General features: G+C 47.4%; 1 protein-coding gene across 22 annotated transcripts in view; it reads left to right on the top strand.

Moving 5' to 3' along the window:
- Nucleotides 1-13,106, top strand: part of STAU2 (staufen double-stranded RNA binding protein 2) — a 244,914-nt gene extending 231,808 nt beyond the window's left edge. For all 22 annotated transcript variants that reach the window (XM_080647146.1, XM_080647156.1, XM_080647142.1 and 19 more), the window contains 2 exons: nt 11,670-11,758; nt 12,833-13,106. In XM_080647146.1, the coding sequence (XP_080503272.1) occupies nt 11,670-11,758; nt 12,833-12,926 (183 nt within the window). In that variant the 3' untranslated portion in view covers nt 12,927-13,106. The remainder of the gene's footprint in view (nt 1-11,669; nt 11,759-12,832) is intronic.
- Nucleotides 13,107-16,542: the final 3,436 nt, after the last annotated feature.

Genomic DNA, 16,542 nt, shown 5'->3' with positions numbered 1-16,542 from the left:
CAATTTGCCCCAAATTTATAAAGCTATCACAGATTCTCTCTCCTATCTATCTTGCCCCTTAAAAGATTAACCAGCAAGAATGGAGTTTAACATGATATCTCCAGAAAGAAAAAAGAAGAAAATCTGCTTTTGAAAGGGAATGTACCCGTAGGCAAAAAAAGAATTCTCTGTCTCATAATACATGTTGGGAACTGCCAGTTGTCATGTTACAGCTTAAGATGGATTAGGGTTCCATCACTGACTGTCCTGTGAATTCTTATAATTTCCATCTTCATCTGCAGCCAAGCAATTAGGGAAAAAAAAACTAACAACAACCCTGTGTTTGGATACATTACAATGTGTTAACTGTCTTAGAACATGAGCCATTTCTTGAAACAACTTAGGAGAAATTTTTACTTAAGTATTTGGCAGACCCAAAGCATATCCCCAAAAGTATACTAAATAATTTCTGATTCGGGGCTGAAGATATGAGAAGGGGACCATTTGTGATCATAATTATTTAAACAAAATAATTGTCTTTCTTTGATTATATTGTCTTAATGAAGATGTTCTTAAGAAATCGGGATACCAGGGTTTTGAGTGTGTGTGTGTGTGTGTGTGTGTGTGTGTGTGTGTGTGTGTGTTTTGAGGTGGTTAACTATAAATTTAAAAAATTACTTTCAATGGAGTTTCTAAAAATTACCAAATGAAGTGTGATATATATTACTGGTGATGTGCTTCTCTTTCCATTGTAATGAGCAAAAGAAGATAGTTTACACTTGAATTCTGAAGTGACTTTTCATTTCTGTTAGTTTGAAAATATTAAGACTTTCTAGAAAAAAATTAAAGTTGATTCCAATAAAATTGCTTCCAAAGTTGTAATACTGTAATTGACATGAATTAAGTTTACAACATATGAGAACACCCCCATTGGAAACCTACCATGCCATTTAACTTACTTCATTTGAAAAACCATTTATCAGTTACTTTTTCCAGCTCAATAATTAGTCTCTAATCGTTCAATGAATGATTACTTCTAGGTTTCAATGAATGGGGAAAATGATCTCCCTAATTTTCATCATTCATTACATTTTTTTAGTCATTCCATCAGTAAGTATTTATTGAGCCTGTATTACTCGGGGTGCTGAGTATTTAGCAATGAACAAAGCAAACACAGCTCTGCCCTCATAGAACTCACATTCTGTTGGGCCACATGGACAATAAACTTGTAAATGGATAAATATATAATCTTAGAGAAAATAGCACTAAAACTTAGGCAGTGTGAGGAGCTGTGAGAATGTCAGGCCAAGAGTGGGTGGTGCAGTTGGTTTAAGTCCAGTGGGGGTGGCGAGGGGTGACATCTGGATGAAGCGAGGGCCAGCTGCATGAAGAACTCGGAGAAGAGTCCCAGTTCTAGGAAAAAGCGTATGGAAGTCCCTGAGACAGGAATGAGTCGGGGTCTTCAAAGAGCAAAGAGGCTTGGGGGAGTGTGGGAGATGGCGAGACTGGAGCTGTAGACGGGGTGGGGTCACAAAGGCCTCTGGGGCCCAAGTCAGAAATTGGGGTTCTGTTCTAAGACCAATGAGAAGCCAGTGGAGGGTTTAGAGCAGGGCTGGGGCCTGTCCTCTCCCCCCCACACCATCTCTGGATGTATTCGGAGGGGAGGCTTTAAGGGGGCAGGGGCAGCCACAGGTTGGTGAGTTGGGAAGCTACAGCCTGAGTCTTGCTGAGAAATGACGGTAACTTGGGCTAGGCTGGCTGCAGAGCAGGTGGTGAGTAGTTCGGTTCTGGATGCATTTCAAAGAAGAGACAACAGAACTCACTAATGGCTTGACGTGGGAGATGAGAGAGAAAAGAAGTGAGCGAGGTTGATTACTAGGAATTTTTGCCTGAGCAGCTGATGGAATGAGAGTTCCATTTCCCGGGGGAGAAGTGGAGTCTGTGTGAGGTCTACACAGGAGGTGCCTGGGAACCCCCCTTGGGAGGACCCCACCACAGGGGCTTCGCCCAAGACTTTCAAGGTGGCATGTCCTAGAACGGAGGACCAGAGCAGGCCTCCTCTGCCGGCAGGTGAAGCATTGGTGGCCAAACTCAAAGGAGACAGAAGCCAAAGTCCCAAGGATCTATGTTTCGAGGAGACAGTAACTATCCCTGTATTCCTGGGAGGTAGATCGTGGGGCAGGAGAGCCTTCTCTCCATGGCTACATACAGCCCAGCCCTGTGTGTCTCATGGCATAGTGACCACAGAGCCCGCAGGTGGGGGTATAAGAGGAGGAGAGAGAACCTCGATGGAGAGAGGCTTTGGCAATGCCTGCAGTGGGATGTTGGGCGCAACAGAGAAAGATGTGCACTAAAAGCCCTCATGTATTGGCTCAGTGGTTGAGCATCAACCTATGAACCAGGAGGTCACAGTTCGATTCCTGGTCAGGGCACATGCCGGGTTGCGGGCTCCATCCCCAGTAGGGGGCTTGCAGGAAGCAGCCAATCAATGATTCTCTCTCATCATTGATATTTCTATCTCTCTCTCCCTCTCCCTTCTTCTCTGAAAAAAACAACACACACACACACACTATATATATATGTATGTATGTATGTATGTATTTTTTTTAAGTCCTTATGTATTAAACACCATTGTATGAGCCAGGCATTAACCCCTCGGACAATGCAGTGCAGTACGAGTGTAGTCTCCAGTTTACAGGTGATGAGAAGGAGGGAGTTACAGGAACTTACATGAAGACACGCAGCTGGTCTGCAGTCCAGCTGGCACTTCAATCTAGGCCTGACCACACTCCAAATGCCATGTCCCTTCCCCTTCCTTGCCCAGATGACAGGGAGAGTGTATTAGTTTTATCTTGCTGCTATAACACAACACTAATGTATCACCTCAGAGTTCTATAGGTCAGAAGTCAGACCGGGAGGAGTCTCCCTGGGCTAAAAGCAAGGTGTCAGCAGTTCTTTGAGGGGAGGGGGATCTGGGAGCAAATTGATCTTGCCTTTCCCAGCTCCTAGAGGCAAGGACATTCCATGGCTTAATTTTCCCTTCCCCCGTCTTCAAAACTAACCACTTTGCATTTCTTTGACCATTTTTCCCCCCTGCCACATTTTTCTGACCAAAGCCAGGAAAGCCTCTCTGATTTTCAGGTGTGATTAGATTGAACCCACCCGGATAATCCAGCATAATCTCTCCATCTCAACGCTCATACCTCAGTCCCATCTGCAGAGAAACCATTGCCCGTGAGGCAGCCTGTTTTGATGCTGGGGAACAGCACATGGACATTCCCGGGGGCATTGTCTTGCCAATTGCAGACATGCTTGCTTTGTATCAATGCCATGTTGTAAATGCCATTACAAAGGGGAATTTCTGTTGAATCAAAAGTAATTAGAGGGCAACACAGGAACTTAAAAAGGAAAGACGTTGGTGAAGCAGAAAGCTTGTGGTTAGAGGAAGACAGGGCAGCATGGAGGCCGCTGCTTGAATTTGTTCTGAGCACACTGGAAACATTTCTTCCCACAGTTAATCCTGCGGTAAATTCACCTCCTTTATTGTCAAGGCTGACAGCTACATGGATCACCCAGCGTAAGAGCCTGACCGAGGAATAGAGGTGATGGCTAAATCCGTAGCACACGTGCCCAATGTTGTACTAATTCCCCACATTCTAGAGTAAAAATTCCTGTTCTTGCCCAGCTGGTGTGGCTCAGTGGTTGAGCATTGACCCACGATTCCCCTTCAGGGCACAGGCCCAGGTTGCAGGCTCAATCCCCAGTAGGGGGCATGCAGGAGGCAGCTGATGGATGTTCCATTTTCACATTGATGTTTCTCTCTCTCCCTCCCTCTTCTTTCCTCTCTCTCGAAAAATCAATTTTAAAATCTTAAAAAAAAGAAAAGAAAAGAAGAATGAAGGCCACATTCAGACATGTGTGTTACCATTGACTTTAATGGGAACAGCCTGTTTCTGGGATTTAGGCTATGAAATCGGTGGGGAAAGTGTGAAATGGAAAAACAGGAAATAAAAGGATCCACTGGGCATCGTGTTCAAAGACTCCAAAATGCTGTGTGTCATTAGGGGATGAGTTTAAATTCTCGTTTTGCTAATGAAGACCATTGTCATCTCTCAAAGAATGACCTAATCCTGCTACCCTGCCATTACCAACGATTCATTCTTTTTTAAAAAAATATATTTTTTAATATTTAAAAATATAAGTATATTTTTAAGAGGGAAGTTAGAAATTACAGAAACGGCTGGAAAGGCTCACCTCCATTTTGTGGACACACACACACACACACACACTCACACACACTCACACACACTCACACACACACACCCCGGGACACTTGGGAACCCAAACCAACCAACAGGCATGGAAAGTATCTCATTGGCGTCATATTTCTGGCATTACTATAACTACGCGCAAAACAAGTGATACATGAAATGGTGGCGACATCTGTTCTAGAACCTGTGGGGCTTTACTCACAAAACAGTTGTAAAATGTTTTGGGGGACAAAAATATTTCTGTGTATCTATGCAGACGCTCTCCCCTATGGGAAACACACACACACACACACACACACACACACACACACACACACACACACACACACGTATATACAAGGGTTGCGCTGAAAAGGAAGAAAAAAAGGAAATACCCATTTCTTTAAAATACGTTCCTTTTTCTCCTCTTAAATGAAGCTGCATGTGTTGATTTAAAGATACCTTTTTTTTTTTTTTTTTTTGGTTGGTTGGTTGGTTAAATCCCACAACATGTAAATTGTCACAGAGCTAAAGTTCACGATTCCGGTGGGTAGGCTGTGGTAGCGTACGAGTGGATGCTGAGCGAGTTTGTTTTGATTTGGTAGGAAAACATTTTCTGGCCTTGGAAATGAAATCATTAGCTGTCTATTTGTTTATGGCCACCACCGAATGGAAGTTTCTGGGTACTTGTGTTAGTGTATCTTTGAAATTCTCGAACGCACAGTGTGTGGGAAGTCACACACGTGGGTTTAAGCATCCCTCAGGATGTTCCTCATTAAGGAGCCCTGTTACTTCCTTCCCACGACTCCCAGATGCCTTCACGCTGGCCGCCCCGCAGACTGTCCCTGCCGGAGGGGGGCTGCGGGCAGGGCCTTGTTATCTGTTTCTCCTCCCATGGGAGACGGTGTGCTTGTTCCTGTCCGCCTCTCCATGTGTCTCCCCAAAGGAGGGCAGTGATTTTCCCCTAGCAGAGTGTCCCCCTTTAATATTAGGTAGCATACTTGCAATATGGTCTGTCTTCTTTTTTTTTAAGCACCTGGCCTCTAGCAGGTAACAGTTTATTCGGTTCTTTTAAACTCGGGGATTTTGCTAATTTTACCGTCTTCTGGGCAGATTTGGAAGTACAGAGGGAAACATTTCTGTGGACTGTTAAGCGTTGGTGTTTGTTCCCATAGCCACTCCATTGCACATGGTTCCTTGAAATGGCTGGTGCTGGGTCCTGCTAAATTGGAAGTGGCTATTTCAGGTGTCGCCGCGTACTCCTACGGTGGGCATTGGAAAGTGGCCCAGCTCTCCATGGAAGTGCTTCATTTGTAAGGGGTCTTTCTGGGACAGTGGTGGAGGGTGACTTGGGGGTGAGGGTGGCACTGTGACAAGGGGAGAAGGGGAGGGGTCTGTTCGAAGCTCCCTGTGAGAGGAGGCACCTGGTGGGCAGCCCCAGCCCCGCTCCCCTCGCTTAGACACCCAGGGCTTCTCGCTCGCTCGCTCTAAATCACAGCCACACTCTTGCCCGCGTTCACTGTCCATTTCACCTTCGTACACCCAGCACCCGCGCTCACTGTGCACCCTGCATCCCGCAGACCCGCCACACCCTGGAGCTCCGTCTCCCTCCTGCCAGCAACCCCAGGACGTGAGAGAGGAAAACTCTTCCTAGAACAATAGAGGGGGCAGGCTAGTCAAGGGAGCGTGGAGACACTGGGTACCCGCGGGAGGTTAAGAAGTGGTGAATCATGTCCTTGGGTAATTCTAAGTGACAAAATAATTACTGTAGCAATTTCGTTGTAGCCCAAACTGCAAGTGTTACCGAAGTGCTGAACTAAGCCCCGGAGGTCAACCCAGGGTCTGCACCAAGGCTGGAGGCTGGGAACTGACCATGTCACCCCGCAAAATAATAAATCCCTTTCTAGAAAAGGAAGATAATTGCATGAGCTCAGCTCCAGTAGCTGTTGTGGGGAGTGACTAATAGACGGAGCGTGGAGGAGGTGGAGAACGAGCGACTTTGCAATCATGACGGGGAAAGGAGCTGCGCTGACATTGGGCAGGTGACTGTGAGCCGCGCTTCGGTTTGGATGGAATAAAGTGAGGTGATGATCAAGAATGTGGGCTGGGTTCCAAGCTCTGCTCTGCCCCTGACTAGCTGTGTGACCTTGAATTCCTGATGGGTAGGCTGACCGACCTGGCTGGGCTGTGCTAACCTCTGAGCTCACCAGGTACAGCGCCGGAGCGTCATGCTCATGAAATGGCAGCACTGACTGTTTACAGAGAAGATAAACGGCCTTCCCGGCCTTTTATAAACTAACGAGAAGTCTTCTCATAGTTATAAGCGATTGTCCTCAGGGTTATCAATAAGAGGTGGGTTGCATTATCTCATCGGGTAGGTAAGAGAATGTTATTTGGAAACCTCGAAGCATACCTGTGGAGGGAAGCAGCTGGGCAGGAATTCGGAAAATCCATCCATGGCACCGCGTGAAAGAGCACGCCGCCCGTCCGGCCTGAAGGACATTCTTTGCGGGGTGACAGGCATTCTGACAGTGCCCGGGGACCTGCCTGCCATGCTGATAAAATCATCCAGGAGGTTTTGCAAGATCTGAAACATTGAACGTGCTCCCTGCCTGAGACCTGGCCTTTATCTCCTATGCGCATCTCTTCTTGGGTGGGAGAGAGCAGGTGACCCGGGTCTTGGGCTCGGTGAAGCAAGAAATTTGGCTCCTGGTATTCAGGCAGCCCTGGGAACCAAGTCTTCAAAACTGTGGTTTCGGTTGCAGCTTGGGCCCTATGGGGAAGAGAGCAGGACCGAGAAGCCCTGGGGCACCCAAGGGTCTTGTTCAGCAGTACCACCTACACATTTCAATTTCCGGGCACTGAGTCGCCTTCTGTAATAATCCATCTGGGAAGAAATTGATAAAAATCTGCATTCCTGCCAGCAATTCACGTATTAATGGATCAGAACAAAGTAGTTGCTCCTTTGTTCAAAGCCGTTGACTGCAGAAGGAGCCCTACGTCCACTGGGCCGCGCCATGGAGTGGTGCTCTCTGGAAAGGTCAAGCACGGATTGGTCTTTGGAGCTCAGCACAGAGTGGCTGGCTCTGCCCTCCGTACACGTGTGCATGAGGCAGGACTCCAGAGCTGAGGTTCGTGTAACAAGGTCACAAGAATGCCCACACCTGCAGGACTGTCCTCAGCGTAGAGGACTGGGGAAGCCGCCAGCCACCTCCCCATTTCAGGACTTAAAGGAACTCCAAGGCCAGCTGACTGGGTCTAAGTGAGAGTCACATCTCTCTGCAGATTCCTTTGTTGGGGAGGGGAATTGTCCACATCTAAGTCTTTTGAGGGTGAATGTAATTTTTGAAAGAAACATCCCTCAAAACTAAGTCTACAGAAAGAACTCTTACCATTTGCAACAGCCTGGAGGGACCGGGAGAGTATCATGCTAAGCAAAATAAGCCAGTCAGAGAAAGACAAGTATCACATGATCTCACTCACATGTGGACTCTAATGGACAAAATAAACTGATGAATAAAATAGATCCAAAGACATAGAAGCATAGACCAGACTGAGGAATCTCACAAGAAAGGTGTGGGAAGGTGGGTGGGCGGGAGGAGATCAACCAAAGGACTTGTATGCATTTATGCATAACCCATGGACACTGACAATAGGGTGGTGAAAGCCTGAGGAGGGCCTAGACGGGGTCCATGGGGGGAAGGGGGGCATATGTAATAATTTCAACAATAAAGATGGAAACAAAGTCTACTCAATAAGGTAAATGGTCGGGATGGACAAATTCAAAAGAGGGCAGGGCCGTAATGACAGCACAGGTCTGCTCCAGTGATCCGCGGTGGTTCTGAGAGGTGATTGATTCCAGAAGCACCTGGAGAACAGGCGCCCTCACACTGCTGGTGTGGCCTCAGCCTGGCTGAGGGCGGAGAGACCAGGTCTTTAAAAACGTGCGTGCTCTTGGCGCAGAGCGTCAGTTTGTCATAAGGAAATTATTGAGTTGGTACGCGGAGATTTGACTGTTAGGAAGCTTGGTGTCATGCTAATAACTGCTTAAAACTTGGGAGTGGCCCGAAGGGCCAGCGGTAGGGAATGGATGTTTCTGTTGCTCTGGAGCGCTGCTCATGTTCTCTGAAAAAAGGGCAGGTTACCCAACAGGCTCAGGTGCACTCCAGCCTTTAGGATGTCCCCATGGAGAGGGGATGGGCGGGGATGGGAAGGCAGACACCACGCTGCGAAGGGCGGGTGGGATTGTGGCTATTTTCACTTTTTTATTTTGCTTGTCTTACAAATATTATGATTTTTTCTGTAATGAAAAACTCCTTTTCATAGTAAATGGATGAAATGAAACATCAGAGAGGGGAAGGGGCCTTGCTATCCTTAAAGAGGAATTATGATGTGCCCGTATTGGTTTGTTAGTCGCCATCACAGAGGACCGCACACGGAGTGGCTTCATCAGCAGACACGCATTGTCTCACAGTTCTGGAGGCCAAAAGTCCAAGGTCTCCGTGTCGGCAGGGTTGGCTCCTTCTGAGACTGAGAGAGTGGGAATCTCTTTCCTGCCTCCCTCCAGCTTCCGGCGGTTTGTGGGCTATCCTTGGCGTTCCTTGGTTTCTGCTACATCACTCCAGCCCCTGCCTTCCTCGTCACATAGTGTTCTCGCTGTGTGTGCGTCTGTGTCCAAATTCCCTTTTTTATAGGGGCATTGGTCATATTAGATCGGGGCCCACCCTACCCTAGGATGACTTCATCTTAATTGGTTACATCTGCCATGACCCTATTTCCAGATAGCGCCTCATTCTGAGGTACTAGGGGTTAGGGCTTCAACATATAAATCTGGGGGCGGACACAGTTCAACCAATACCAGTGCCCTGATGAGATGGACACCCTGCTCCTACCCAGCCGAGGTTGGTGCCTACCTGCCACCACAGCCTTTGCCAGCTGCTGTGCAGTAAGAGCTTGGACCAAGGTCAGGAGTAGTGGGGTGGGGCGCCGACATCCCCGAGGACTCCAGGTTCAAAGAGATAGATAATGGTGAAAACAGGGGGCTTGAGCCCGCCCCGCCCTGCCCAGGGTGCCCAGCAGGGCTGGGGACCTGCCTGGGCATTCAGCTCAGCACCTCTGAGCTGGGGAGACCGGGGCAGAGACCTGCAAGGAAGAACAGTCTAAACGAAAAGAAAAGCACCTTTGGATTGGATATAGGAGTTGTGATTTAAAAATAGAAAGGAAGACCAAGAGAGGAGGGAGACAAAAAGATTACGTACATTCCACAAAAATCCGCACACAGATATTTTAAGGCAGCTTCATTCATAACACCCAAAACTTGGAAGCAACCGAGATGTCTCTCAATGGATGAATGGATAAACTGTGGTACGTCCACACAATGGACTATTATTCAGTGGTTAAAAGAGAGGAGGTATCCAGCCATGAAAAGACATGGAAGAACCTAAAATGCGTATAGCTAAGGAGAGAAGCTAATCTGAAATGATGTACTGTGTGATTCCAACTGTAGACATTCTCGAAAAGGCAACCATAGAGACTGTTATAAAATCTGTGGTTGCCATGGATCTGGGGAGATAAGGAAAAGGGGTGAACAGGTGGCATGTAGGAAACTGTTAGGGTGGTGAAACCGTTCTGCATGGCACTGTAATGGTGGGCACATGACATTATGCATTTGTCAAAACCCATAGAATGGCCCAGACGGTGTGGCTTGGTGGTTGAGCGTTGACCTATGAACCAGGAGGTCATGGTTTGATTCTCAGTCAGGGCACATGCCTGGGTTGTGGGCTCGATCCCCAGTAGGGGGCATGCAGGAGGTAGCCAATTAATGAGTCTTTCTCATTGTTGATGTTTCTATCTCTCTATCCTTCTCCCTTCCTCTCTGAAATCAATAAAAAATATATATATTTAAAAAAACCGCCGAAACCGGTTTGGCTCAGTGGATAGAGCGTCGGCCTGCGGACTGAGAGGTCCCGGGTTCGATTCCGGTCAAGGGCATGTACCTTGGTTGCAGGCACATCCTCAGTGGGAGGTGTGCAGGAGGCAGCTGATCGATGTTTCTCTCTCATCGATGTTTCTAGCTCTCTATCCCTCTCCCTTCCTCTCTGTGAAATATCAATAAAATATATTAAAAAAAAAACAACCCACACACACATAGAATATACAGCACAAAGAGAGAACCCTAACGTCAACTGTGGGCTTCAGTTAATGATAATGTATCAGTATTGTGTCATCACTTGTAACAACCGTCTTGTGCCAATGCAGGCTGTTAATAGGTGACATTGTGTTAGGGTGGGGGAGGGGTGTCTGGGAACTCTGTACTCCCTCCTCCATTTTTCTGTAAACCTAAAACTGCTCTCAAAAAATAAAGTCTATTAACTTAAAAACCAAAAGGGTATATTACGCATAAAGAAATGTCAACGGGATCATGCGCTTGTCAGCTACCCAAAAGGGGTCCCTGGCAGATAAAAGTCTGGGCAATTGCAAGAGTTAGCTCTTTTTCTGAGGCAGTTGAGAAGACACAGATGACCAAAGTGTGACCCAGCAGGATGTCCAAGAGTCAAGCACCCCTGGCTGCTCACACCTCTCTCAGACTCAACAAAGCCCTTCTGGTGGGGCTTAAAGGGGGCGGGGGCGGGGGGTGCGGAGGAGGGGAAGAAGAACCAAATTCTTATTCCAAGAAATAACAGTTTGGAACATGCACAAGAGTGTCAACAAGTTATGTAGATCTTATCAGCATCGCATTTTTGGTGCCTCCCAGCTATCCAGCGAGGCTCCACCAGCCTGTCAGCACCCGTCAGCGTCCCACGCATCTCGGGCCTATCAGCACCTTGGGAGGCCGAGCACGGCCGGGTCTGCCTCCCCAGGGCCCCAGGAGGAGGGGGGCACTTCAGGATATACCATCACACCATGCCCTCGGTTTGCTCGAGCGTCCTCCTCTCTCGGCTCCCATTCTGTGACTTGCTTAGGGCCCACGGTCTGTAAAATGGAGCAATACCTTTAATGCTAATTTCGGAAAGAGGATCCGGGTTTGGAAAAGTCTGATGTTCTCACATCTGAAGGCAGAGAATGTGTAGTTTCAGTAAAGCGTGGAGAAATTATACAGAGTCACCATCGAAGTATGTTACGCTTATAGGGGTGTTTCTACATTTGCAGATAAAACGTTGTGGTTTTATAAAACTATGGACCAGGGATGAGGCGCGAGGCGTGCGGAGGTTGCCCTCTCCACCTCCCCCACCCCACGCCAGAAATAAAGCTCTCACAGTAGACACGTTACCGCCTTTCAAATGTAATATTGCTAAGCGATGTCGCAAACCATTTATTTAGACGAATGCAAGTGATAGTCTTTACTATATATCTCAGCTTTCTTTTACAACTGCCTGTTTATGACATTAAAGTCAGTGAATGGCTCTCCTTGTTAGTTGGTGTGTTTGTTTTCATTTCTAGGCAGCTTTAAGTGCCTTGAAACAATTTTCTGAGCAAGGACTGGATCCAATGGAAGGGACAATGAATATTGACAAAAGCTCCCTTGAAAAGTGAGTAAACCTTCTGTCGTATTCTCACATGTATAATTTTGTCACTGTACACAAAAAATAAAACGCAGATCATGATAAGGCAAAAAACTCCAGACACTAGTATCTGTATCTCACAAAATTATTCGTAATACGGTTAAATGTCAATAAGCGAGAAACCGCACATACGGTCATATTCATTTCCTACATTCTGACTGTGAAAGTTTTAACTTGCTAATAGCTTATTATGTCTGCATTTTAGTGCCTCTGTTGAAAATATTCATGTGTTTTGTTGACTGTAGAGACTGGCAAAACGAACCAAAAAATTGTGTTCACTTCACACTGTTGAGCATTGTCTGGCTGAGCCATTTTCTGAGTGAAAATGTTTGACTCACCTTCCTGCCAAGTTGTAGGCACAACAGAGAGAAAAGGAAAAGAAGTTGAGGGGGACCCTGCCCTCAGCAGCATTTGTCTTTCGCTTTGTTGTACGAAACACAAGCACACGTTGCCACAAAAGTGTGGCTCCCCAGGGCTTTCAAGGCGGAAATGCAGTGATAGTAAGTTCTTATCTGAGACTGGATTTTAGGTCTTTCTAGACACCCAATTTATAGAAAAGAAATTGAACGCAGTTATATTTACATAGCGGAATCCAAACTCTTTGAGAGCAGTAATCACAGCAGGTGAGGTTTCAGAACACACACAGGAGATAACGTTTCTAGGATGGAAAAAAAAAAAAAAAAATAGGTAACCCGGGACATAAAAACCAGATACGCTGATCCCACAGTTAAGGAAGCAAACCCCTGAAAGCAGCTTTTACTCATTCATATTTAGAAGGTGAGAGCGTGAGAAGAAAACATTTGGTACACAGACGTGGCATTTTAAGTTGTCTATAGATTGGCAACCATTTATAAGCTAATTTAATCAAAACCGTTTCCACATGATCTCATCAGGAGACTATCTGAACATAAATATTGTTGTTTCACTTTAAAATGTCACTTTGGTGGTGACCTTTGCATCCCGTGTGCCATCTGCTAATAAACATGTCTGAAGTTGTGCAACCCTGCCCCTTCAGCTCTTGTTCATGTATTAATCTTCCAGACAAGGCCAGCATCTGGGAGAGAAGGCGGACAGTAACCAGACACACCCGGGCCCCATCGCTCAGGACTGCAAGAAATCAAAGTCCGTCATCTAGCAGCTCCCAGAACCACGGCGGCCACCGCATCCTTATAAACCTGTCAGCACGCATGAGGGTGTCTGTGTTCAAGGAAATGAATGACTAATACCCTTATTTGAGTCTTATGTGAAGACAACGCTATTCTAACACACGAGATAATATACGTAGTCCTGTTTATTCAACTGGGGGGGGGGGGGGGGGATAAAACTGTGCGCATTTCCCTTGGAACCTGAGATCAGATCATAACTCATGTGTCCAGAGGCAGCAGACATCCGATCCTGCTACCGGGGCTTACAATAGCAATGAACGAACAGTGTTAGAAACAGAGGGGACGCTTTCCCGTGACCGACAGGGAAACTGGGTTTGGTTCCGTTGTTCCAGTGTTCTCTCGTGGCGCTTGTGTCCCGTTCTCTTCTCTCTCGTTTTAAATAATGCTTGACGATTCACCAGTCTCCCAATGACGTGCTGTGGAATGTGATGGTCGTTGTCTTCATATAGAGTCACGCAGTTTCTCTTTCTCTGCAGGTCTTTGTAATCTTCATCCTATATCCGTGTGAGTAACTTTAAGGCGCACACACTACTCAAAGATGTATGCCAACAAACGTGGTTTAAATCGGGTCGGATATTTAATTAAAACTATGAAATCACGTTAGGATCAACTAGTTCCGATAGACTCCAGGAATTTAAAAACAAAAAACAAAAACAGCTCACTTGTGGGTTTTGAGCTCCGTAATATTCTTAGCCACCCAGGGGGCGTCTTGCCTCCACCCACCATTTCTCTGGGTCCCGCGTCCTGTGGCGGAAATCGCACCCACCCCCATTCGTGTCTTGTAGCCACTCACTGTTTGCATCAAGAGTGTGTTTAATAACTGCCTCTGGACTTGGGACAGTGAGGAGGATCCACATCGATGCTGTCCCTGGCGGGGAAGGGAGAGCCTGTGGAGGGGCCGTCGGAGTCTAGCCAGCTTGTAGCCAGCCACGCTCGGGGCCAGCATGTCGGGATCCAGCGTGTAGCAAATGCAGTAAAAATTTGGTCGGTTTCTGTGTGAAGTGTGGTTACTGTCGTTCTTTCGTTCCCTGGCTCTCGTTTCTTTAAGAATCACCCCAGTGAGACCCGTGCCAAAGGCCACCACCCGGCCCAGGCACCCTGCTCAGCCTGGGCACCCCAGGACGCCCTGGTCGCCCTCCGCATGTATCTGCGAAACTGCAGAACACCTCCCGGTGACTCACGCCATCTCATTGTTCAGGCTTTCTCCGTATTGATCTGCAGGCGTTGTGAAATGAGAAAACACTCTCCGATCTAACTGCTCGGCCCAACGTGACAATAGGAATATAATTATGTAAGATTTCACAAGCAAAACCACCGCAAATCATGATCTGGCTGACTCACGCGTGACAGGAGGATAAACAAACAGCAACATAAGGAAATCACTGGTTGTTTTTAACGATTCCCAGGTGGGGAAGTCCGCCAGTTTGGGGAGGGCCGGTGCCCTTGGAGGAAATAGCTTGGGTTACATCAAGCTGGGGCCTTGTGGAAAAATCACAGAACGTTTATAAATTTGGGGTTCGCAAAGGTAAGCCAGGTGGAGCAGGAAGTCCTGCTGCCTTGCACGGGGCGCATGTGGAAAAATCACAGAACGTTTATAAATTTGGGGTTCGCAAAGGTAAGCCAGGTGGAGCAGGAAGTCCTGCTGCCTTGCACGGGGCGCAGGGGGGCCCTCATTCCCTTGGGGGACAGGCCCTTCTGCCGGGCCCTCGGGGTTGGGGGCGGGGGCGGGGGAGAGGGCAGGCCTGTAGACAGCACATTTCAGGTGGGCTCATTAAAGGGGACCTTCTGTTTACCAAAGGCAATAAACGCAGCCCACAGCCCACAATCCAAACACCAACAGGGCTGAACAGGGCTGTGGGAGAGCGAGGAGAGCAGGGAACAGCCGCCAGTCAGCTCTCGCAACCCAAGTATCCGAAGCATTTAACTCTTGAGCTATGTGACATGAGTCGTTCCTAGAGCCGATGGATCCCTGAACACGGCGGGGGTGGGGGACAGGGAATGTCAATTTGCAAAGGATCTCCAGTTTAGGGGCAGGATATTTATTCCAGATTCCATCCCATCTACCTGCTTGAGGAGCCCAGGAAGGCCTTCCCATAGGTCCAGGAACAGCAGCCCTTCCGGGAGCTCTGGCCTCTCCGGGTGGAATTAGCAATGCAAATGACGGGTGGACCTGCTGGGATGCTGTTCCACAGCCGATGTCATATATCATTCGAGGGGAACCATTAGGTAGATTTATTGAAAGAGCGTTTCTTCGGCACAGGGAGATCTTTTTGATGAAAGATGGGACTCATTATTCTTTACAGGACACAGATTGACTTATCTCCTTTATCAATTACAGTGTCAGCTTTCAGCGTTTCTCCATCAGCACTGGGCTTTGTAGTCCCTTCCCGGTGCTGAGGCCAATGTGTCTGAAGAAAAAGGTTTGTGTTTTACATTTTAATTGGAAATATAATATTGCACTTTGGAACTCTGACCCTCCCTTTCCAGGACAAGGTGCCAAAGATCAGTGGGGAGACACCACCAGACAGGCTGTGACAGGACGCCCCTCCCCTTTCCTGGGGTGACCTCAATGAGTTGTCCTGCTCCTTCTCCCCAGCACACATTCTCAACAGTGGGGTTGTGTGTGTGTGTGTGTGTGTGTGTGTGTGTGTGTGTGTGTGTGTGTATGGGGGGGGGAGGGGGGTGACAGCTTCGACCAATTTCCTGCACCATAAAATAAACAGATTAACGAGAAACTTAAATTAGTAGACAGAGGTTTTCAGGACCTTGGAAATGTGGTCCAGACCAATTGGTGTGTATTTAAATTCTACTGCAGGGGAGTTATCACTGCACCTGCCCACAGTATGTCCTGTGCTTTTTAATTTCCAAAAGCCACTTGTTATCATGTGGCCAAGAATGGTAAAAAGCGCACACGGAACTGAGCAGTCCCTAATGGCAAAACCATATGTGAATTTGTCCCTGAGTCCCCCTAACCTATCCCATCATGATGTAGGTACCCGATCCATGTATAAATGATACATTGACTAAATGGACAAATGAGCGATCTATCAAAGGGATAGATCAACCTGCGGAAGAAATAAATCTTGAAGTCTCACTGCTTACATGACACAGGGATAGCCGCTCATGATAATATATGGCATTACTGTTGTACCTTTAACCCCAGGAAGACTGTAGCATTTCTTAATCAAAAACATGGCAAGCCCCCAAAAAACTAATTTCAGAGGACCCTGGACCCCTGCAGGCCCACTATCCTGCCCCCCATCTTCCCAAGCCTGCACTTACGTCCCTTCCCTAGGCAGCAGATTTGATGCCAACCCCCACCCCCGGATACATTCCTGTATTTCCACAATCCCAGACACATGTCCTCATGAGGAGGGATAAGATCTGGTCCAAAGCAAAGACTTCCTTAGACTCGGTCAAACCCAACTGCCCATTTCTGGCAGATGCCACCCGAGTTCCATCTCACCTTGCCACGACCCATTTAAAACGTACGTCGGTGGGGAAGCCTTCCTCTTACGTCCTAACCTCTGAACTAAAAGCTCTCTTGACTGAATCCCCAGCACTCTCTGATGTATGCTGGGAATG

This window comes from Plecotus auritus (genome assembly GCF_963455305.1).
Source record: "Plecotus auritus genome assembly, chromosome: 11".
Lineage (NCBI taxonomy): Eukaryota > Metazoa > Chordata > Mammalia > Chiroptera > Vespertilionidae > Plecotus > Plecotus auritus.
This window is presented reverse-complemented; position numbering and strand designations above follow the sequence as displayed.